Raw genomic sequence first — 18,036 nt, 5'->3', positions numbered from 1 at the left:
TTGCTGTCATTTTTTTCTGTCTCAAATAGCCTCAATCACTGATAAAATCTCATCAAATCTGTTACGATTCAGAGTTGTCACAGGACCTGAATGGAAACAGCCAGGCAGCAGCCACCAGGCAGAAGATGTCTCAGCTGGAGCAGATGCTGAGTGCTCTGGATCAGCTGAGGAGGGTGAGATATACACAATCAAGTCACAAAATACAGTGTTGACTTCTAGGGTTTTGAAAATACCGCCCAGTAAGTGGTTCATTACATTCACACTGATCACCCTAGGGTCAAAATTTCAAAAAAGAAAATTTTCTGTTTTGCAGCAAATAGTTACTGAGATGGCAGGGCTGCTGTCTGCCATGGACTTTGTGCAGAAGAATCTGACAGATGAAGAACTGGCCGACTGGAAGAGGAGACAGCAGATCGCCTGCATTGGAGGACCACCGAACATCTGCCTGGACCGTTTAGAGACATGGTACACAATCTGTTCACAACCAAACCTGCTTTTAAATCACACCTTTTTGTGTATTAGTTTATTTTTTAATATCACTGTTTTTCAGGATCACCTCTTTGGCTGAGTCACAGTTGCAGATAAGACAGCAGATCAAGAAACTGGAGGAGCTTCAACAGAAGGTCTCCTACAAAGGAGATCCAATTATTCAACACCGCCCAGCTCTGGAGGAGAAGATCGTAGACCTGTTCCGCAACCTTATGAAGAGGTTTGAAATCACTCACTCGTGTGTGAACTATATAATGCAATGAAATGGGATCATTGATGTTTGCTTGTGTCATTGCAGTGCATTTGTTGTTGAGAGGCAGCCTTGTATGCCCATGCACCCTGACCGACCACTTGTCATCAAAACAGGAGTTCAGTTCACCACCAAAGTCAGGTGGGTACACGCAGAGGTGAGTCATAAGGGAAAGACGTCTAGTCTCAAATTGTTTATTTTTCCCACCTCCTCTCTTTCAGGTTACTTGTGAAATTCCCAGAGTTGAATTACCAGCTGAAAATAAAAGTGTGTATTGACAAGTAAGTTCCACTTCCTGCCTGTGACATCAGAGTGAAATGGCTTTGACGTGCCCATTTTTAATATTTTTTTCTCCTATGTTCTGCAGGGAGTCAGGTGACGTGGCAGCCATTCGAGGGTGAGTTTTGAGGTTAAAACGAATTGTCATATGGTTATTTGTTGATTTTATATTTATAAAAATTGGCCAGTATTTGGGCATTAAAATAAACATTTCAGCTATTTTGTAGAAGTTACATTTTTTATCATTAAATTATATTGCACGGTTACAAAAAATGTGAAAAGAAGTCTCCTCGCTAGTTCCTGTTAAAGTTTTTGCGTTATAGAGTCCTCTGTTTCTTTTCCTTCAGTTCACGAAAGTTCAACATCCTTGGCACCAACACGAAGGTGATGAACATGGAGGAATCCAACAATGGCAGCCTGTCAGCAGAGTTCAAACATCTGGTAAGCTCAGCCATTACGCCAGTTTTTTTTCTTTTTTTCGGAGTGGAGAACCGTATGTTTTTTTAATTTGTGAGTTGTGTGGGACACTGTTGGCCCTCGGAAGCAAAAATTAAAATCCTTTAAAACACACTTTTTAAACCAGTATTTATTTGTGTACTAACAATGTCCAGTATTGAATATGTCTAATCTCAAGCATGTTATTTAGTGTTACATTTTTCTTCGTAAACAAGTACACTAACATTTTAACTTTTATTAGAGGCAAAAATGATGGTTGACTGAGACAAAAACAAAACAAGGTTACACTTTATTTTAAGGTGTCCTTGTTACAGTGTAATTATAACACAGAGTAATATTAATTAACTACATGTACTGTATGTTAGGATTAGGTTGTAATTGTTATTATAATAGTAAGTACATGCAATATGTGTAACAAGATACCTTAAAATAAAGTGTTACCCCCTCCACCCCAAAAAAATAAAAATCACCCAGTAGATTTATTTCATTTCTTGTTAAGCTCATCATGGTTTAAAAATGTAAATGAAAAACATCCTAAGCATAAAGGTGTTTAAATAATTAAAAAATATTAAAGACATATTTAAAAAACATTTCTGTTTTCTTAAAAATCAACCCCTGGGACATAAAGTGCCTGTAGTTCACGATCACATTTACATTTTTACAGTAAATTACTTATATTACTTACTATATTTTTACTAATTTAAAAAGCAAAAAAAAAAAACAGTTCATTGAATCTGAAGAGTAGATTGGCTGTTGGCTGAATATTGCTTGAATTAGTCTTGACTTGTTCTTCTGTCTTTCAGACTCTTCGTGAGCAGAGATGTGGCAATGGAGGCCGTACCAACAGTGACGTATGTCTTTGTATAATTAGCATTATGCCACACTTTTTAATTTGATTCAGGGTTTCTAGTGAAGAAGTCAGTGTAAACATTGACCTTTGTCCTCTGTACTACAGGCGTCTCTGATCGTGACTGAAGAACTGCACCTGATCACGTTTGAGACAGAGGTCTACCACCAAGGACTAAAGATCGACCTTGAGGTGAAAAACCAGATCCATAAACAACACTCACTGGATGCTTAAACGATTAGTTCATTTAAAAATGACGCTTTCATTTTTATCAGTATTTTAGAATAAAATAAAATGACGTCTTATCATGGCTGTTTATCAAATCAAAGATGATAATAATATTAAACTCTGAGTACCGATTAAGTCCATCACACTGCTGCTGCTGTTGATTGATTCAGCGTACTGAAAGCCAATAACGTCATTGTGGTAGGCTGTCGTCATGGTACCAGCAGTGGTAGGATATGAATATGTAACCAGGCAGCGTGTCCTTGGGTGATCTGCCACTTATTAAACCCCTAAATGCACACAGTGCTGCCTACATTCCTGTTATGTGCTGATAAGAGAACGTGCAAAATCATTCCTTTCCTGTTGATGGACACAACAGGGTCACATAAAATACCAACACACACAGCAGGTTAATTAAACGAGATAATTAAGCCATCCGGCTCTGTTTGCTTGAGAATTATTCAGCCTCCGTTCTCTATTTGCATTAATCAGATTTCCGACTGAGCAAGCTGTACAAAAATAGCAGGATTTGTTATTCTAGATTATATATAAATGTCTTTTATCTCTGTGCAGACACATTCTCTCCCAGTGGTGGTCATCTCTAATATCTGTCAAATGCCAAATGCATGGGCGTCCATCCTGTGGTACAACATGCTGACCAACCATCCCAAGGTTTGAAATGAATCCACAGCGAGCCGTACTTACTGTTATCACAAGAGCTTGTATAAGTTACTAAGAATTCTTCCTCTCTGTCTTCACAGAATGTGAATTTCTTCACCAAACCTCCTGTAGGAACATGGGATCAGGTGGCTGAGGTGCTCAGTTGGCAGTTTTCATCCACAACCAAGAGAGGACTTACCATCGAGCAGCTCACCACACTTGCAGAGAAACTTCTGGGTATGTGTGTTTATAATATTCAGTGGAGTTCAAAAAGTATTGAATATCATCTAGATTTTTTTTCCCATTTAAACCTATGAATAAACAATAAATAAATAAATTGGAGGGCGCTGACAAAAAAGAGAAACAACATGAAGAAATAGATCAACTGTTCTCTCAATTTTTTAATGCTGATTTACTAATTTGTAATATTAAAATTAATTGAAAAATAAAGCATTTTTAGTTCTGTTCAGTGGTTTTATTAGTATATTAATCGCATGATTTATTAGGCTTTGATAATCTTGCATTATATATCTATATGCATTTTTATACACTACCGTTTAAAGGTTTGGGTCAGCAAGGTTTGACTTTGAATTTATTTGATTCTAAAAACAGTAAAACAGTTATATTGTGAAATATTATTACAATTTAAAATAGTTGTTTTCTATTTGAATATATTTTGAAATGTTGTTTATTCCTGTGACGGTAAAGCTGAATTTTCAGCATCATTACTCCAGCCTTCACTGTCACATGGTCCTTCTGAAATCATTCTGATATACTGATTTGCTGCCATTGTGATGCTTAATATTTTGGTGGCAACATACATTTTCATTTTGTATCAAAGACAGATGGACGTGTCTGCCGCAGTAGTGCTTGGCTCAAAATAATATTTGGCGAGAGTATCCCTAGACAAAGCTTTCACAGCTGAAGCTTATGCATTACTTTTAGCTCTAGAACAAATAGAAAAGGATTTTTTTTTTTTTTTTTTTGCACAGACATTATGTCCTGCCTACAAGCACTTAAGTCTTTGAAAACTGAACATCCTACAATTATTGGCATTCTAGAAAAAGTTGACTCTTTAAAGAAACAAGATTTTAACATGATATTTGTTGGATACCTGGCCATTTGGGAATGGTCGGCAATGAACAGGCAGATAAAGTGGCTAAGGAAGCTGTTCAGTTGGAAATAACAGAATGTAATATTCCAGTATCTTATGTAAAACCTATATTGATTCTGTACATTTAATAATAATTGGCGAATGGAATGAATGCATAAACAACAAACTATATAAGGTGAATCCAGTAGTAAATGAAAAGTAATTACTGTTTTGAAAATTGATATGTCCAGGTTGTATATACTAGATGTCAAATTGGACATTCAAGAGTCACTCGTATTGAAAGGGGAAGAGAAACCAGTTTTACTTGTTCAAGAAACATGTAAAACATATTTTAATGTTAATGCTAGAATGTCCAATTTTTTTTTTTTTACCAACGTTTTTACTCAGAAAATATAGACATTTTTAAAAGGTCTCTCCAGGAAAGAGTTTTAGAATTTAATTTATTCCATATGTTGTTTTTTTTTATCAGTACTGTTGTTACTTTTATGTTATTGTATAGTGAAAAGTGATTTGCTTCTTAAGAAAATGTTATAATATTGTAAATTATGTATTGAAATGATACTGTTAACGTTGCCATGAATCTCTGTTTAATTGTGCGTTTCTGTCTTTGTGTAGGTCCTTGTGTAAACTACTCTGGTTGCCAGATCACATGGGCCAAGTTCTGCAAAGTATGTTGCTATAGCAAACATTTGTTCCCTGTTCTGTGTTAAGCTTAGAGCAGATCAGACCAGCTGATCCAGTTTCTATCCTAAACATGTTGTGCTTGTGTTTGTGTGTTGCAGGAAAACATGGCAGGAAAAGGTTTCTCATTCTGGGTGTGGCTAGACAACATTATCGACCTAGTGAAGAAGTATATTTTGGCTCTATGGAATGAAGGGTGAGAACTCCTGCTGCTCTATGCTGTGTGCATTCATGCAGTATTCATACTTCATTACATCAATCACTGCTTGGGTGGATAAATCAAGCTTTTGTGTGTGTGTGCCAGGTATATTATGGGCTTCATCAGTAAAGAAAGAGAGAGGGCAATCCTGAGCCCAAAGCCTCCTGGGACATTCCTGCTGCGCTTCAGTGAAAGCAGCAAAGAGGGAGGCATTACCTTCACCTGGGTCGAGAAGGACATCAATGGTGAATGCATTTCCATGTACATTACATTGTGTGTGTTGGCATAAGACTTCTCAAAATGATCAGTACATTGGAGCCAATGTAAACAAATGTCTCAATATTTTATACTTTTATTTATTATTTTATTTTTCTTGTGGTGTCAAAATTGATCTTGGCAGTCATGAAATTTCTCTGGCTTTGTCTCGACTACTGACACTGACCGTAGTTGGAATATGTGACGCATTTGTGCTTCTGTATGCATGTATGTGCAGGTAAGACCCAGATCCAGTCGGTTGAACCGTACACTAAGCAGCAGCTCAACAGCATGTCTTTCGCTGAGATCATCATGGGCTACAAGATCATGGATGCCACCAACATCCTCGTCTCGCCACTGGTCTACCTCTACCCCGATATCCCCAAGGAGGAGGCGTTTGGCAAGTACTGCCGCCCCGAGGCCCAGCCTGACACCGAATTCCCTGATCCTGGATGTGGTGAGTGTGTTAGTGGGAATATAATTCATTCTGGCTTGGAATAACAGCACATCTGTCTGTTACTTGGCAAAGTTTGTCTCATTTCATTATCATTTATTTTGGAAAAGACTATTTTAGTATTTGCACTGAATGGGTGTGGTTTACCAGAAACCGTCAGCTTCTGAGGAAATTGTCTAAGAATAAGTTTAGAGAGCGAAAGCAAATGCATGACTTTAGTCTTTGGTTAGACATGTTACAGTTGAAACAAGATTTTTATTATTTTAACTTTTTTGAGAAATTAATGCTTTTATTCAGCAAGGACACATTAAATTAATCAAAAGTAACAGTAAAGAATTTAACTTTGTTACAATTTTTTATTTAAAATTAAACTACTGTTCAAATGTTTAGGGTCATTAAGATCAAAAGTTGATAGTGCAGACATTTTCAGTGTTCCAAAAAATTCAAAATTCATCAAAGAAGCCTGAAAAAATAGATCATGGTTTTCACTAAAATATTAAGCAACACAACTATTTTAAACATTGATCATGCTATTAAATGTTTCTTAAGCACCAAATCAGCATATTACAATGATTTCTGAAGGATCATGTGACACTTCAGAAGACTTGGAATGTTTCACAAGCGTTACATTGACTACTTTATGACTTGAGTTTATTTGTTTATTTATGTATTGAAAAAAAAGGAAATCATACAGGTTTGAATGTTCATGAAATGGATTTTTAATGACAAAAGCTCAATGAAAACCTGAAAAATATGAATTCTCCTTGTTTAATAAGTGTCATTTGTTGTTCTTTCAGTAATTCAGCCTTACCTGAAGACCAAGTTCATCTGTGTCACCCCGTGAGTAGCATTTCTTTCTTCTTTAGTATGTGTGTGAATGATTGACCTTGCTGGAGTCTCTGTTTTCTCTCTCTGTCCTCTTGTAAACTTTGAAATCTCTGGTGACTCTTTAGGCAGGAGCACATGCAAAGTACTCCTCTCAGTTCTCTTTACAACATGGATCAGGGATGTAGCTACTACTGAATCCACCAAGGACCCTTCACAGCAACCTTTAAACCACAATCTTGCACAAGAAGAGAGAAAGAGAGAGAAACCATGTTTTTTTTTTTTAAGACAAATCTTACACGTGATAATTAAAGGAGGCTCAGGTTTTTTACGTTTACATGTATAAGCACACATGACTTTTGAGTAACTGTTGTATAAACATTTTGCAGCCATGTGATTTTCAGTTCTTAGTTTAAAAAATGAAGTGAAATAATATTTTAAATCTAGTTTTAAAAATCTAAATTTTAATATAAAAAAAATCCGCTTAAAAGTAAAAATGTACAGTTTACCTTAATATGTTCCTGAACAGTATTTTGCACAATTCATGCTTTTCAGTCCACATTATTCCAAAAAATGTATTTTTAAAGTCTTGTTAATCTTTGTCGTAGACATTCCAAATACAACTTGATCTGCTTCTAAAACCCACACCAAATGGGTTTTGAATGTTTGTTGACTTAAAAAATGAGTCAGTTTTACATTGTGCTACTATATCGTGTTAATTGACATATATAATAAACTGTAACACATCAACCTGTACATACCAATTACTGTACGTTAGGTAACAAGCCTGGCTACACAAAAACATTTGGATGGAATAAAAGCTGCTTCAAACTCAGTCCTGCTTGAATCACGAATGATTTCTGTGTTTATGGAGGGCTTGAATTTACTAGAGGACATGTATGTATGTCTGTGTGTGTGTGTGTGTGTGTGTGTGTGTGTGTGTGTGTGTGTGTGTGTGTGTGTGTGTGTGTGTGTGTGTGTGTGTGTGTGTGTGTGTGTGTGTGTGTGTGTGTGTGTGTGTGTGTGTGTGTGTGTGTGTGTGTGTGTGTGTGTGTGTGTGTGTGTGTGTTAGGCAGGCTATAAACTGACTTCTCTTCATAGGTGTCCTTCGGTCTTCATGGACTTCCCGGACAGTGAGCTGCTTGGGAACGGCTTCCCTGGGTAGGCACTAGGGAGCTGCTTTATGTGTGTGAATGAGACATGAACACTTGTGGTCAAACACACTCCTGTAGGTGTCTGCTAACATAGATTATTCCTTTTAACATCTCTAGTGCTTGACCAAGGGTTTCTGTTTACTCACTCCATCCCTTCATAACAACGAGGTCTGGATGTCACTGGAACGTCTGTAAAAGTTAAAAGGCTAGAAGTGCTGTTTCATAAGTCTCTAAATCTCAATTCTGTGTCGGTGAGCTAGTTCCTCTAGACAAGGGAATATTTTTTTCTAAGCTCACAAGCTAACTTTTCTGTATCAGTATGCAAAACATTTTCACACTTGGGAAAGACAGTGGTCACCTTCTCTCTCCTATTCATTTCTTTTCCACATCTTCCAGTGTTCTCATTGAAGTGCTATGAATGTTTTGTTGGTATATTTTGAGTGTCTATGTGGTATAAATGACTTGCTTCCTCTGTATTTTAAACAATGTGGAGGAAATAGTTTCTGATGAAAACTGTCACTCATGCGACCATTATGGGGTGAGAAAGCAGTGTCTACAGGAACTTTCAATGCATCACAAAAATACCGAATATAGTTTTTCATTTCCAACAAACATGAAAGCATCGCCTTGTATAAATATTATCATCTGTTAGAAATGAAAATTATATAATGCTATTTACAAATTATATATATATATGCATTACATACATAGGTCATTAGTGGTTGTTTTTGTCAACAAAACAATATCATTAACAGTAACACTGGTAACAACAATACAATGGTTTTAGTGGTAATATTAACAGAGAGGCTGTTGGTAGACATTCTATCATTCTGGGTGCTTCTTAACCTGGATGTAGCAAGAAAACTGATCATCCACCACAAAAACGTCTTCACTATATGGAGCACTGTTTATACACACATCACACTTTATTTTTAAATCAGTGAGATCTATATTACCCCTGGCTCTGTTGCCATAAGACTAAAAAAAATAGTTTTATCATATTAGCTTTTTATGATTTATGTTTTGCCTGCGAAAAGTTTCAGAATACACTGCTACTTCTGAATAGCTGTCTGTAAATGGAAAAAGATGCTTTTTGCAAATGGTGTAGCTTGACATCTACCAACAGGAATTAACTGGACCATGCTAAGCAAACTTCAGCATCAGCAAGAATATTTTCTGCACTCTTTTGTGCTCAGTTTTCAGAATTCATTCACATTTTGTTGTTAGGACGAGGGATTCAGCAGTAACCTTTAAACTTGTAGAACGGACCTGTACTGGTATTATTTCCCCAGATGGTTTGCAGCTGTTTAACCAAATTTATATTTTGTGAGACTCGGGGTTAAAGAACCAGCCAAAATTTTAACAATTGTAGTTTAAAAATTGGAGAGATTCTTTCCCCATGTGGTAATATAGCACCACATTATTTAGCTTTTGCTTGAGATTCTGGAAGGTAGTCGGCACTTTTGGTGATCCAAGATGGAAAACAAGTTCTTGGCTTAACGTTTTATTGGCAGTCTTATCAAAGTGCTCTTTCATCTTGGACAGTGAGTTCTCCAGATTGGTCCTGGCAATGATATTGGCATGAGAAAATGTTTCAGGAAAAACTCTTACAATGACTGTTATGGCTAGAACTGATTATTGCTTTGCAAAACTGTACTATAACACTTCCTAACAACTCCCTCATACTGCAAACAAAAACCGAATGTAACTCTCTTCAATATAATATGTGCCCAATATGGCTTTTAAGAGTGATAATATTGTTCTTGGGCAGCCTGCAACTTGATGTGCAATTCATCCCTCTACTGTTTTGATTTACTCTAAACAAATCAAAATTAGAGCACACAATTTTGTTTCAGTATCGCCTTAGTTTGAGATCTTGTGGAATCACCTCTAGATAAACCTAGATGAATAAATAAACACATCAAGCTATGGATTCTTTCAAATCAACAAAGCCTGGTTTAATTGACCATCAACCTGACATACTAGACATGATCAACAACTTGTAAATGCCTTTGAGTAATCTGAAAATACTTCGGTTTGATACATTTGTAATGTCATTTGATTAGCTTGACGTGTCATTCGTAACTTACCCACAAGTATCTGGAACTCTTGCCTTTTCCATTGCCCCTGGATCAAACATCTAGACCACTGCTAGTGTTTTTAGTACAGACAGAGCTAGGCTTGATCGAGACTTCAGGTTTTCTGAAATTGTTTGTTCTAGCATCCTACACTCAACACAAGCAAGAATTAGTGTAGAAATACTGCTTTACCAAAACAAACGCCACATATGAGTGGTTTGGAGTGTTAACGACCTTTGACCCCTGGTAAATCATTCCCCAGGGTAAAACTGGCAGAAAGTCATTGACTGGGTCAGATATAAGTTCATGCCAGCATGTTTCTCTGTTAATGCAATTCAAATGTAGCTGTGTTCTCAGCTTTATTTTTTTTTTTTTTTTTTCTCAAACAACATATAAATATGATTTTATTAAAATAGTTTATCCATGTTGTAATATAGATTAATCAATCACAGCACAGGAAAAAAGTGAACAAGCAACTACAGATTCACATTACATCACTGCATATTAGCTATGTAGTAATATTCATTTTCAGTGCACTGTGTTGAATCTGCTGTTTCAACGTCCTCTAGCACATGACTGAGGATAGTTCACCCCAGAATCAAACTTCTGTCATAATTTACTCCCATCATGATAGTGCCAAAAGCCTTTATGGGCTGTGCGCCGACATATGGCTCAGTTGTGCTTCGGGTGTCCAGAGTTCGAATCCCGCCTCGTGGACCTTTCCCAATCACGTGCCCCCCCTTTCTCTCCCACTCACTTCCTGTCAGATCTCCACAGTCCTATCTAGAAAACTGCAAAAACAATGCAAATTAATCATAATTTATTCCCCTCGTGTGGTTCCAAACCTCTGACAACATTGGAGCCGTTTGACTTGCCTATTAATGTGGACAATGTCTTTTATGTCCCGCAGTAGAAAGAAAGTCTTATGGTTTTGGAATGCCACGAGGTTGAGTAACCGATAACAGAAGTTTCATTTTTGGGTGAACTATCCATTTAATGCTCATGTGTATGACTTTGACTGTGGGAATGTGGCGAGTCGTGTGTTGATGGTACGTGATTATTAGAGTTAACTCACGTGGCGAATGAACTCTAAACTTACTAAATCTTAACGGTTGTATGTGCTGGAAGTAATGATTGTTTGATCAGTTGTACCTCGTGTGTCCTGTCTGATGTGTGCCTTCTTTCTTTTGCAGGACTAACTCTGGCAACACAAGCGATTTGTTCCCAATGTCCCCTCGTACACTCGACTCTCTCATGCACAATGAAGCCGCCGAGGCCAACCCAGGACCTCTGGGTAAGTCAAAAACAGCTTTCTCAATATCCATTGCAGACATTTTAGGGTCCCCTAATCCTGTGATTCCATTTTCCCTCCAGAATCTCTCACTCTGGACATGGAGTTGAGCTCTGATCATCCCTCACCAATGAGAGAAGGGTTTGCAGCCACGACGGTCTCAGATATGGACACCTGCCGAAATGCTTAGTTTTAGTGTTTTTTTTTTTCTTTCTTTTTAAAAATTTCCATTGGATAATTATGTACATAATGCTTAGGTGCTACAGCTGCTTTTTCTCTCCGATCCATTTTTTTTTTTTTTTTGTTCTCTGTTTTTACAGTCATAGCCAAAAGTTAGCAAAATTGTAACCTTTCGTCCTCGTATCAATACGCAATTGAGCTCATTCAATGGTTAAGATGTTATTCTTTGCTCTTTTTTTATAGGAATGTGAGGCCTTCAAGACCGGTTTTTAGATTTTTTGACCTTTGTCAATGAAAGTGTGAATGTTAAGGCTCTTTAACATGTTTAATTGCAGACATTTGGCCATGACTGTATGGTAGCCATATGATTTTTTTAGTAATAGAAATAGCCTTTGACTTGTATTTCACTGAATGTCCACTAGTGTTGGCAAACATTAAAACATATTTTGAGCTGTTGGCATAGCATAGGGCCAGTGAATTCTGTGTTCTTTATGTTGATCTTTGGAAATGAGCGAGAAGGGGTGTAAACTTCACGGTAGTATTGATGGAATGAATTAGTACAGAAGTATCATTTATGGTGAGATCATAAGTTGTAAAGTAAGTTTACTTTGTGCATGCAGGTCTATAACATCCCTTTTAGCTTTTGTTTTACGTGAATTTACTGTATTTTAATGTTGAAGAAAAGTATTTTACTCTTTTATTGGATGTCTTTGGGAAGTGAATGGAAGAAGATAAATATATATGAATATACATTACGCAGATGAGCAAATGTGATATTTCCATCATATTATTGTGTCTCCAATATGATGTTTAATGCGCTAACTTGGATGACAAGAAAAATCTTGCACAGAGCCAGCAGGACTATTATTGTAACATAATTAGATGGTGAATTTTAGAGAGACAGACACACATACATGCACATATATAGAAATACGCACACATATTTATAATTTCATTCTTTAATTCACTGATTTGTTGTGTTGTCATGTAAGGCAGTGCTTCAAATGGAAATATGATGGAAAATGATGTTTCTTCATTGTGTAACTACTTTTTAAATGTCTGTCAGTCTAAGTTTGTTTCCCACTCTGTGTATCTGTCCTTCCACTCTCAATTTATGGTGTGTATACTATTATATATACACTGCACTATGTATATTCACTTTATTGTACAATGAATTGTTGATGAGAAACCGTTATCAGCTCTTTGTGTTCTGGATGCATTTCTTCAGTTATCTGGGATATAAAAAAAAATTGGGGGTTGGTACGATTTTTTGTTGTTTTTTTTTAAAGAAATTACCATTTTTACTCCTCAAAGATGCATTAAATTGATTTAAAGCATCAGTAAAGATATTTTTTATGCAATTTGTTACAAAAAAATAAATAAAATCTATTTAAATAAATTTTGCATTCAACAAAGAATCCTGAAAAAAATTTTCTCTAGAGAAATATTAAAGAGCACAACTGTTTTCAACTTTGATATTTCCTAAGCATCAAATGAGCATATATGATTTCTGAAGGGTCATGTGACACTGAAGACTGGAGTAATGATGCTGAAAATTTAGCTTTTGCCATCACAGGAATAAAATAAAACATTAAAATAGAGAAAAATCATATTATATTCTAATAGTATTTCACAGTATTTCTGTTTTTACTGTATTTTTGATCTTATAAACGCAGCCCTGAGTATTTTGAAAAACAAAAAAATCTTACCAACCCTAAACTTTTGAATGGTAGTATGTCGCTGTTCTGTACGTTCAGAATGTATACGTTCAAATAGCACCACTTCTGACCACACATTTCAATGTGAGAGAGCGAGCCAGAACTAATAATAAACATGACAAAGACTGCAGTTAGAGAAATCAGGACTGGCATTTACATGGTCTTCCTGTAATAAATGGCCCCAAATAGTTGCTCTGTGGGGTCATTTTATCACCCAGAGGAACAACATTAAGTGATTACGTTTCAGTGGATATTTAAAGGTCATTCTTCCTAAATGAATCTCATCTGCCTTCACGCAAATGGTAATTACTGAGTGTTTATCTCTCTCCGTTTACCTGTCATTACCCCAGCCATTCTGCTCTAAAGGTTAAAAAGAGATAGAGAGAGAGACCCCGCATTGGACATTGTGCATTGACCTTTGTCAAGGTTCTTTGATTAGACGTCCAGCTGTTTGTTAGGTTTGCAGTAATGACGTTTATACTTTCAAATGTTTGCACTTGTGGAGACCGGTGACTCAGGAGGACTGAGAATAAATCAATTTAAACTCTATTATGCTTATGTAAATTGTAAAGGAAACAGGATTTGATTTGTGTTTTGTTAGCTTTTTTTTCACCCCCAAATCCATAATACAGCATTATAGTCGTTGTAGTTTTTAAAAGTATATTTTATTCCTGGCAAGCCCTCTTTGAAGCTGCACTGATTCTGACATTTAATACATTGGCTTTTCATGAGTCCCTTCATATTTATGCATTGTGGTATTAATGAATATATAGTTATTGCATCAACATGCTAATATTTGAAGGGAAAGAGGATGTGAGTGAAAGCAGGATTATGGATGGAGGACTCTTTATTTTGTCCAAAAGCAAGTTTAAAGTAAAAAAAAAAAAAAACACCGTAATGATAGATTTATTACAAACATGCATTTTTTCACTTTACAAGACATTAATTGATGGACTGGAGTCGTGTGGATTACTGTGATGTTTTTATCAGCTGTTTGGACTCTCATTCTGACGGCACCCATTCACTGCAGAGGATCCATTGCTGAGCAAGTGATGTAATGCTAAATTTCTCCAAACCTGTTCTGATGAAGAAACAAACTCAACTACATCTTGAATAGCCTGAGAGTGAGTAAACATTCACTTTATGGATAAACTATTCCTTTAATATCAAGAGAGATCTGCGGCCTAGAAAACAGATACATGTACATACCTTGCATTAATATACACGTCTAGATAAACTCAAGGGACACAAACACATCCACTTACCGTCAATGAAAACTAAATCTATGCCCTCTGATTCTACAAATCCCCCCTCATCCGTGTCTCTCTGGGAGAGAGAATATACTAAATCAATGTTTTCATCTTGCCAAGATGGGAGTCCATCCAATGCAGCCCGTTTATCAGCTGCACCTGAAGAGCTGTGCAAGGCAACTGTGTGTTTGATCCCGTTGCTCTCGTCTCAGTAAAGGAAAGTGTTTCCTATTCAATACTGACCAGCATTTCACTCACACACATGCAGTTGATATTTGCATTAACTCTTGACACTCTTTACCTTGAACTGTATTTTTAATACAACTCAACTATACACCCTGTGCTTGTCTACAGAATCCAGTGAGACGAGCCCAATCCTCATGCCTGTGAATGTAACTGTGTTGTTTAACCAGCAGGGGGCAATATTAACCTATTCAATACGGCTGCACTGAACACTCATTTAATTACCGTGTTTAGGAGATAATGCAATAACTGCACCAATTTTAATTAAAACTCATAAAGAATGAGTCTGCAGAGAGAATGGGCGGAAAAGACACTTAAAGGGGAAAAAACATGTTATGCTCCTTTATTTATAAGCTGCTTGTATGAATATTACTACTACCTACTTACTAATAAGACTTTTGTGCTATTTTAGTCAAATATAAGAAGCATGTCACTACATATATGCTCTCTATCATCTCGTTTAACCCGTAAAACACGCTTTGACCCTGGTTGTGCCGCAGTCTTTTGATCACAGCTTGCCTCCATCCGCATGTTGCGTGCGTGTCCAGCCCGGATCCGGTTTTCACGCAGCTCTCCGTGTCTCAGCTGTCGAATCATGTAATCATGTTTTTTTCCGTCTCCGAAGAACGGTTCGAGGAGATGAGAAATAAGAGTCGCAACACTGCCAAAAAAAATAAAAAAATAAATAATAATAAAAAAATAAATAGAAAGGATCTCCCTCAAGGTCTGGCCGTTTCCCAGAGCCGCACTCCTGAGCCGGTAAAAGTGCTGAGCTCGCAGCTGAAGTCTGCTCAGTGCAAACGCCTACGTGCTTTACCTATCTACATAGATTTACCTCTGGTTATTATCATATTATATTTGCATAATAAGTAGGCTATATTATAGCACATTTTAACCCACACTTGCTAAATTAATAATAGATCGCCTAATCTGTTTGCTGAAGCTCAAAGGAGATTATAATATATATATATATATATATATATATATAGACACACACATGTTTCATATACCAAGTCGTAATGACCGATTTGTGAATCGCTTTGACTAAACACGACTCGAACAATTATTTTACAGTTGTAGTTGCATTACAAGCTCTGTGCAAGATTTCTGAGCAGAGATTAACTGCATACATTGTCATGTTTCCATTATTTTTAAAACTTAATTTCCGGGATTTATCAATGCACAGTTTTAATCCCCTCGTAGGCCTATTTACAGGTTTTCTGCATCCGCGGGAACCCTTGTCAGTTCTAGAAGAGCTGCACTCATGTTACGCGCGCTTCAGCAGCTCGGAGTAAACTGTTTTTCCGCGTTATGTCCCTCGCCTGAAGTCACGCGTAACCGCTCGTGCCCAATCAGCAGTCCCCGCTCACCGCTAACCGTCTTTATATTTCATAGCCCCACCCCCGCCCGCAGCGCATGTTAAGCCTTTTGCACATCTAAAATAATAATTTGCCTTTTAAAGTGCGCGCGGCTTTTTAACTACAGCGAACTACCTCACAGTTACTTTACCTTACAGTTCCTTGCAAAAACTACGCGACTCTCGCACCAGTGAAACAACACCGGAAGCGGGCGGTTAGAAGTGCGAGAGATGATGGGAAGTCCGACTCATTTCCGCGAATCGGCTCTTTTGAACAGCTCGTTTAAAAGATCAGATTCAAAGCACAGTGATTCCTTACGTCATGACGTAATTTCGCCATCACGTGGTCTCAGTTTGACATATTACTTGTTAAATCGTACCGGTACGCAGCCATTTGTAGGTTATACTTTTAGTAAGACAGTTAGTTAATTCCCATGGGTACTTGTTGTCATATACTGAATTTCTTCAGAAATTTAAATTACCAGTTAAACCAAAGGAATTTGCTATTGTTTTTGACGCAATTCCAAAGAGTGTGGTGTTACTGTTAAAAAACTGTAACTCAGAAGAAATCAGCATGGTTAATCATTGTGTAGCAATAAGTTTATAAGGAATGCTCTTTGTTCTGTGTCCTTACCTTTTGGTCTTCTTTATTTGGTAATGTCTTTTGGGTTAAAGCATGGAAACTGCCAAATAAGTTTTGTATCAATAACAAAATTAAGGAAGTGTCTTACAAAATACTTCATAGAATTTATCCTGCTAAGCATGTTTTGGAAAGATTTAAGCTTAATATTTCGTATTCCTGTGAATTTTGTGGTCAAGAAAATGAAACTATTTTGCATCTTTTTTTTTTCATTGTCTTTACTCAAGATTATTTTGGAAGGATTTGGAATTTTATATTAACAGAAAAATGGAGTGTATGATAGAAATTTGTATATTCTATGTACTTTTTTATACAGAAAAAGAAAATTTGAATTGTAAAGAACAACATATACATTTGTTTATTTTGTTAGGAAAATTCCATATACATAAAAAGAAGTGGGCTCACTGTAAACCAAATTTTGCACATTTTATAAATGACTTTAAATTATATGTAAATCTCTTGGAACAAACAAAAAATAAAAAAGCACTGAAAACATGTAATGCTCTGAAAGCATTTGAATTTATGTAATTTTCTTCCTTTATTTTTTTCTCTTTTAATTTGTATTTTTTTCTCTCTCTCTCTGGCAGCTCATGTTAATTTGATTATGTGGATATGTAATACCTCTTGTTCTTGTGGCATTGAATCAATAAAGCGCATAAAAAAAATGTGTAGGTTATATATTACTTACCTTTATTAAGTTTTATTAATGAAGGGGTTTAATGGGGTCTTTTTACATAGACATTTTTATGTATCCCGGTTGTTTGTTGCAGGCTTTTTCAGCACATAAAAACAAAGTTAGGCCTAATTTAGAACCTAAATATAATTCGCAGTAACATTAATGCTAAGGTCTCTTGGCGCAAATAAATAAATAAATAATAATAATAATACAAATGTTTTTCACGTTTTGATAAAACCACTTTTGTATGTGTGTTGATTAAAATGTCATGCATAGCCTACAGTAGTCAACATTTGAAGTGGATCAAAAAAGTTCATCAAAGTTGTCCATCAAAGACAAGAACGCATTTTGGTTTTAGGTTTAAGACAAGTTTGATGAAAGGTTTTGATCCACTTCAAATGTTGACTAGTGTATTTGTAACATTTCTACTGTTCTCTTTCAAAATATAGCCTATATAGGCTATATAATTTTTTTCGCTTCTCTTGCTATACCGTTATTTCTCGGTTCATTACGAATAGGACATGTCCGAAAGCGTCTTAGTTCAGTGATTTGTTGACTCGAGAACTGCTCAGAGCCGTTAAAGTCCGATTAGTGAAAGTTATAGGGATTTTGTGAAACGGTTCAGATGATTCATTATGCGATCCGATTCAAACGAACGATTCGTTTACGAATCGGACATCGCCGAGAGAGAGAGAGAGAGAGCGAGAGACAGAGC

At 36.4% G+C, this 18,036-nt stretch overlaps 1 protein-coding gene across 4 annotated transcripts in view; it reads left to right on the top strand.

The window, feature by feature from the left end:
* The window catches only part of stat3 (signal transducer and activator of transcription 3 (acute-phase response factor)), a 33,951-nt gene extending 21,319 nt beyond the window's left edge, over positions 1-12,632 (top strand). For 2 of the 4 annotated variants that reach the window (XM_058769295.1, XM_058769294.1), the window contains exons 6-24: positions 73-173; positions 314-465; positions 551-709; positions 788-880; positions 961-1,020; positions 1,107-1,136; positions 1,366-1,459; positions 2,278-2,325; positions 2,430-2,513; positions 3,120-3,218; positions 3,308-3,443; positions 4,936-4,988; positions 5,103-5,197; positions 5,306-5,445; positions 5,694-5,912; positions 6,707-6,749; positions 7,836-7,895; positions 11,160-11,260; positions 11,341-12,632. In XM_058769295.1, coding sequence (XP_058625278.1) covers positions 73-173; positions 314-465; positions 551-709; positions 788-880; positions 961-1,020; positions 1,107-1,136; positions 1,366-1,459; positions 2,278-2,325; positions 2,430-2,513; positions 3,120-3,218; positions 3,308-3,443; positions 4,936-4,988; positions 5,103-5,197; positions 5,306-5,445; positions 5,694-5,912; positions 6,707-6,749; positions 7,836-7,895; positions 11,160-11,260; positions 11,341-11,447 — 1,874 coding nt within the window. In that variant the 3' untranslated portion in view covers positions 11,448-12,632. Of the gene's footprint in view, positions 1-72; positions 174-313; positions 466-550; positions 710-787; positions 881-960; positions 1,021-1,106; positions 1,137-1,365; positions 1,460-2,277; positions 2,326-2,429; positions 2,514-3,119; positions 3,219-3,307; positions 3,444-4,935; positions 4,989-5,102; positions 5,198-5,305; positions 5,446-5,693; positions 5,913-6,706; positions 6,750-6,862; positions 7,014-7,835; positions 7,896-11,159; positions 11,261-11,340 lie in introns of those variants that run through there. The other 2 variants (XM_058769296.1, XM_058769297.1) reach the window with 2 other exon arrangements.
* Positions 12,633-18,036: the final 5,404 nt, after the last annotated feature.

Source organism: Onychostoma macrolepis, chromosome 03 (genome assembly GCF_012432095.1).
Source record: "Onychostoma macrolepis isolate SWU-2019 chromosome 03, ASM1243209v1, whole genome shotgun sequence".
Taxonomy (NCBI): Eukaryota; Metazoa; Chordata; class Actinopteri; order Cypriniformes; family Cyprinidae; genus Onychostoma; species Onychostoma macrolepis.
Note: the sequence above shows the minus strand (reverse complement) of the source record. Positions and strands in the feature narration are given on the sequence as shown.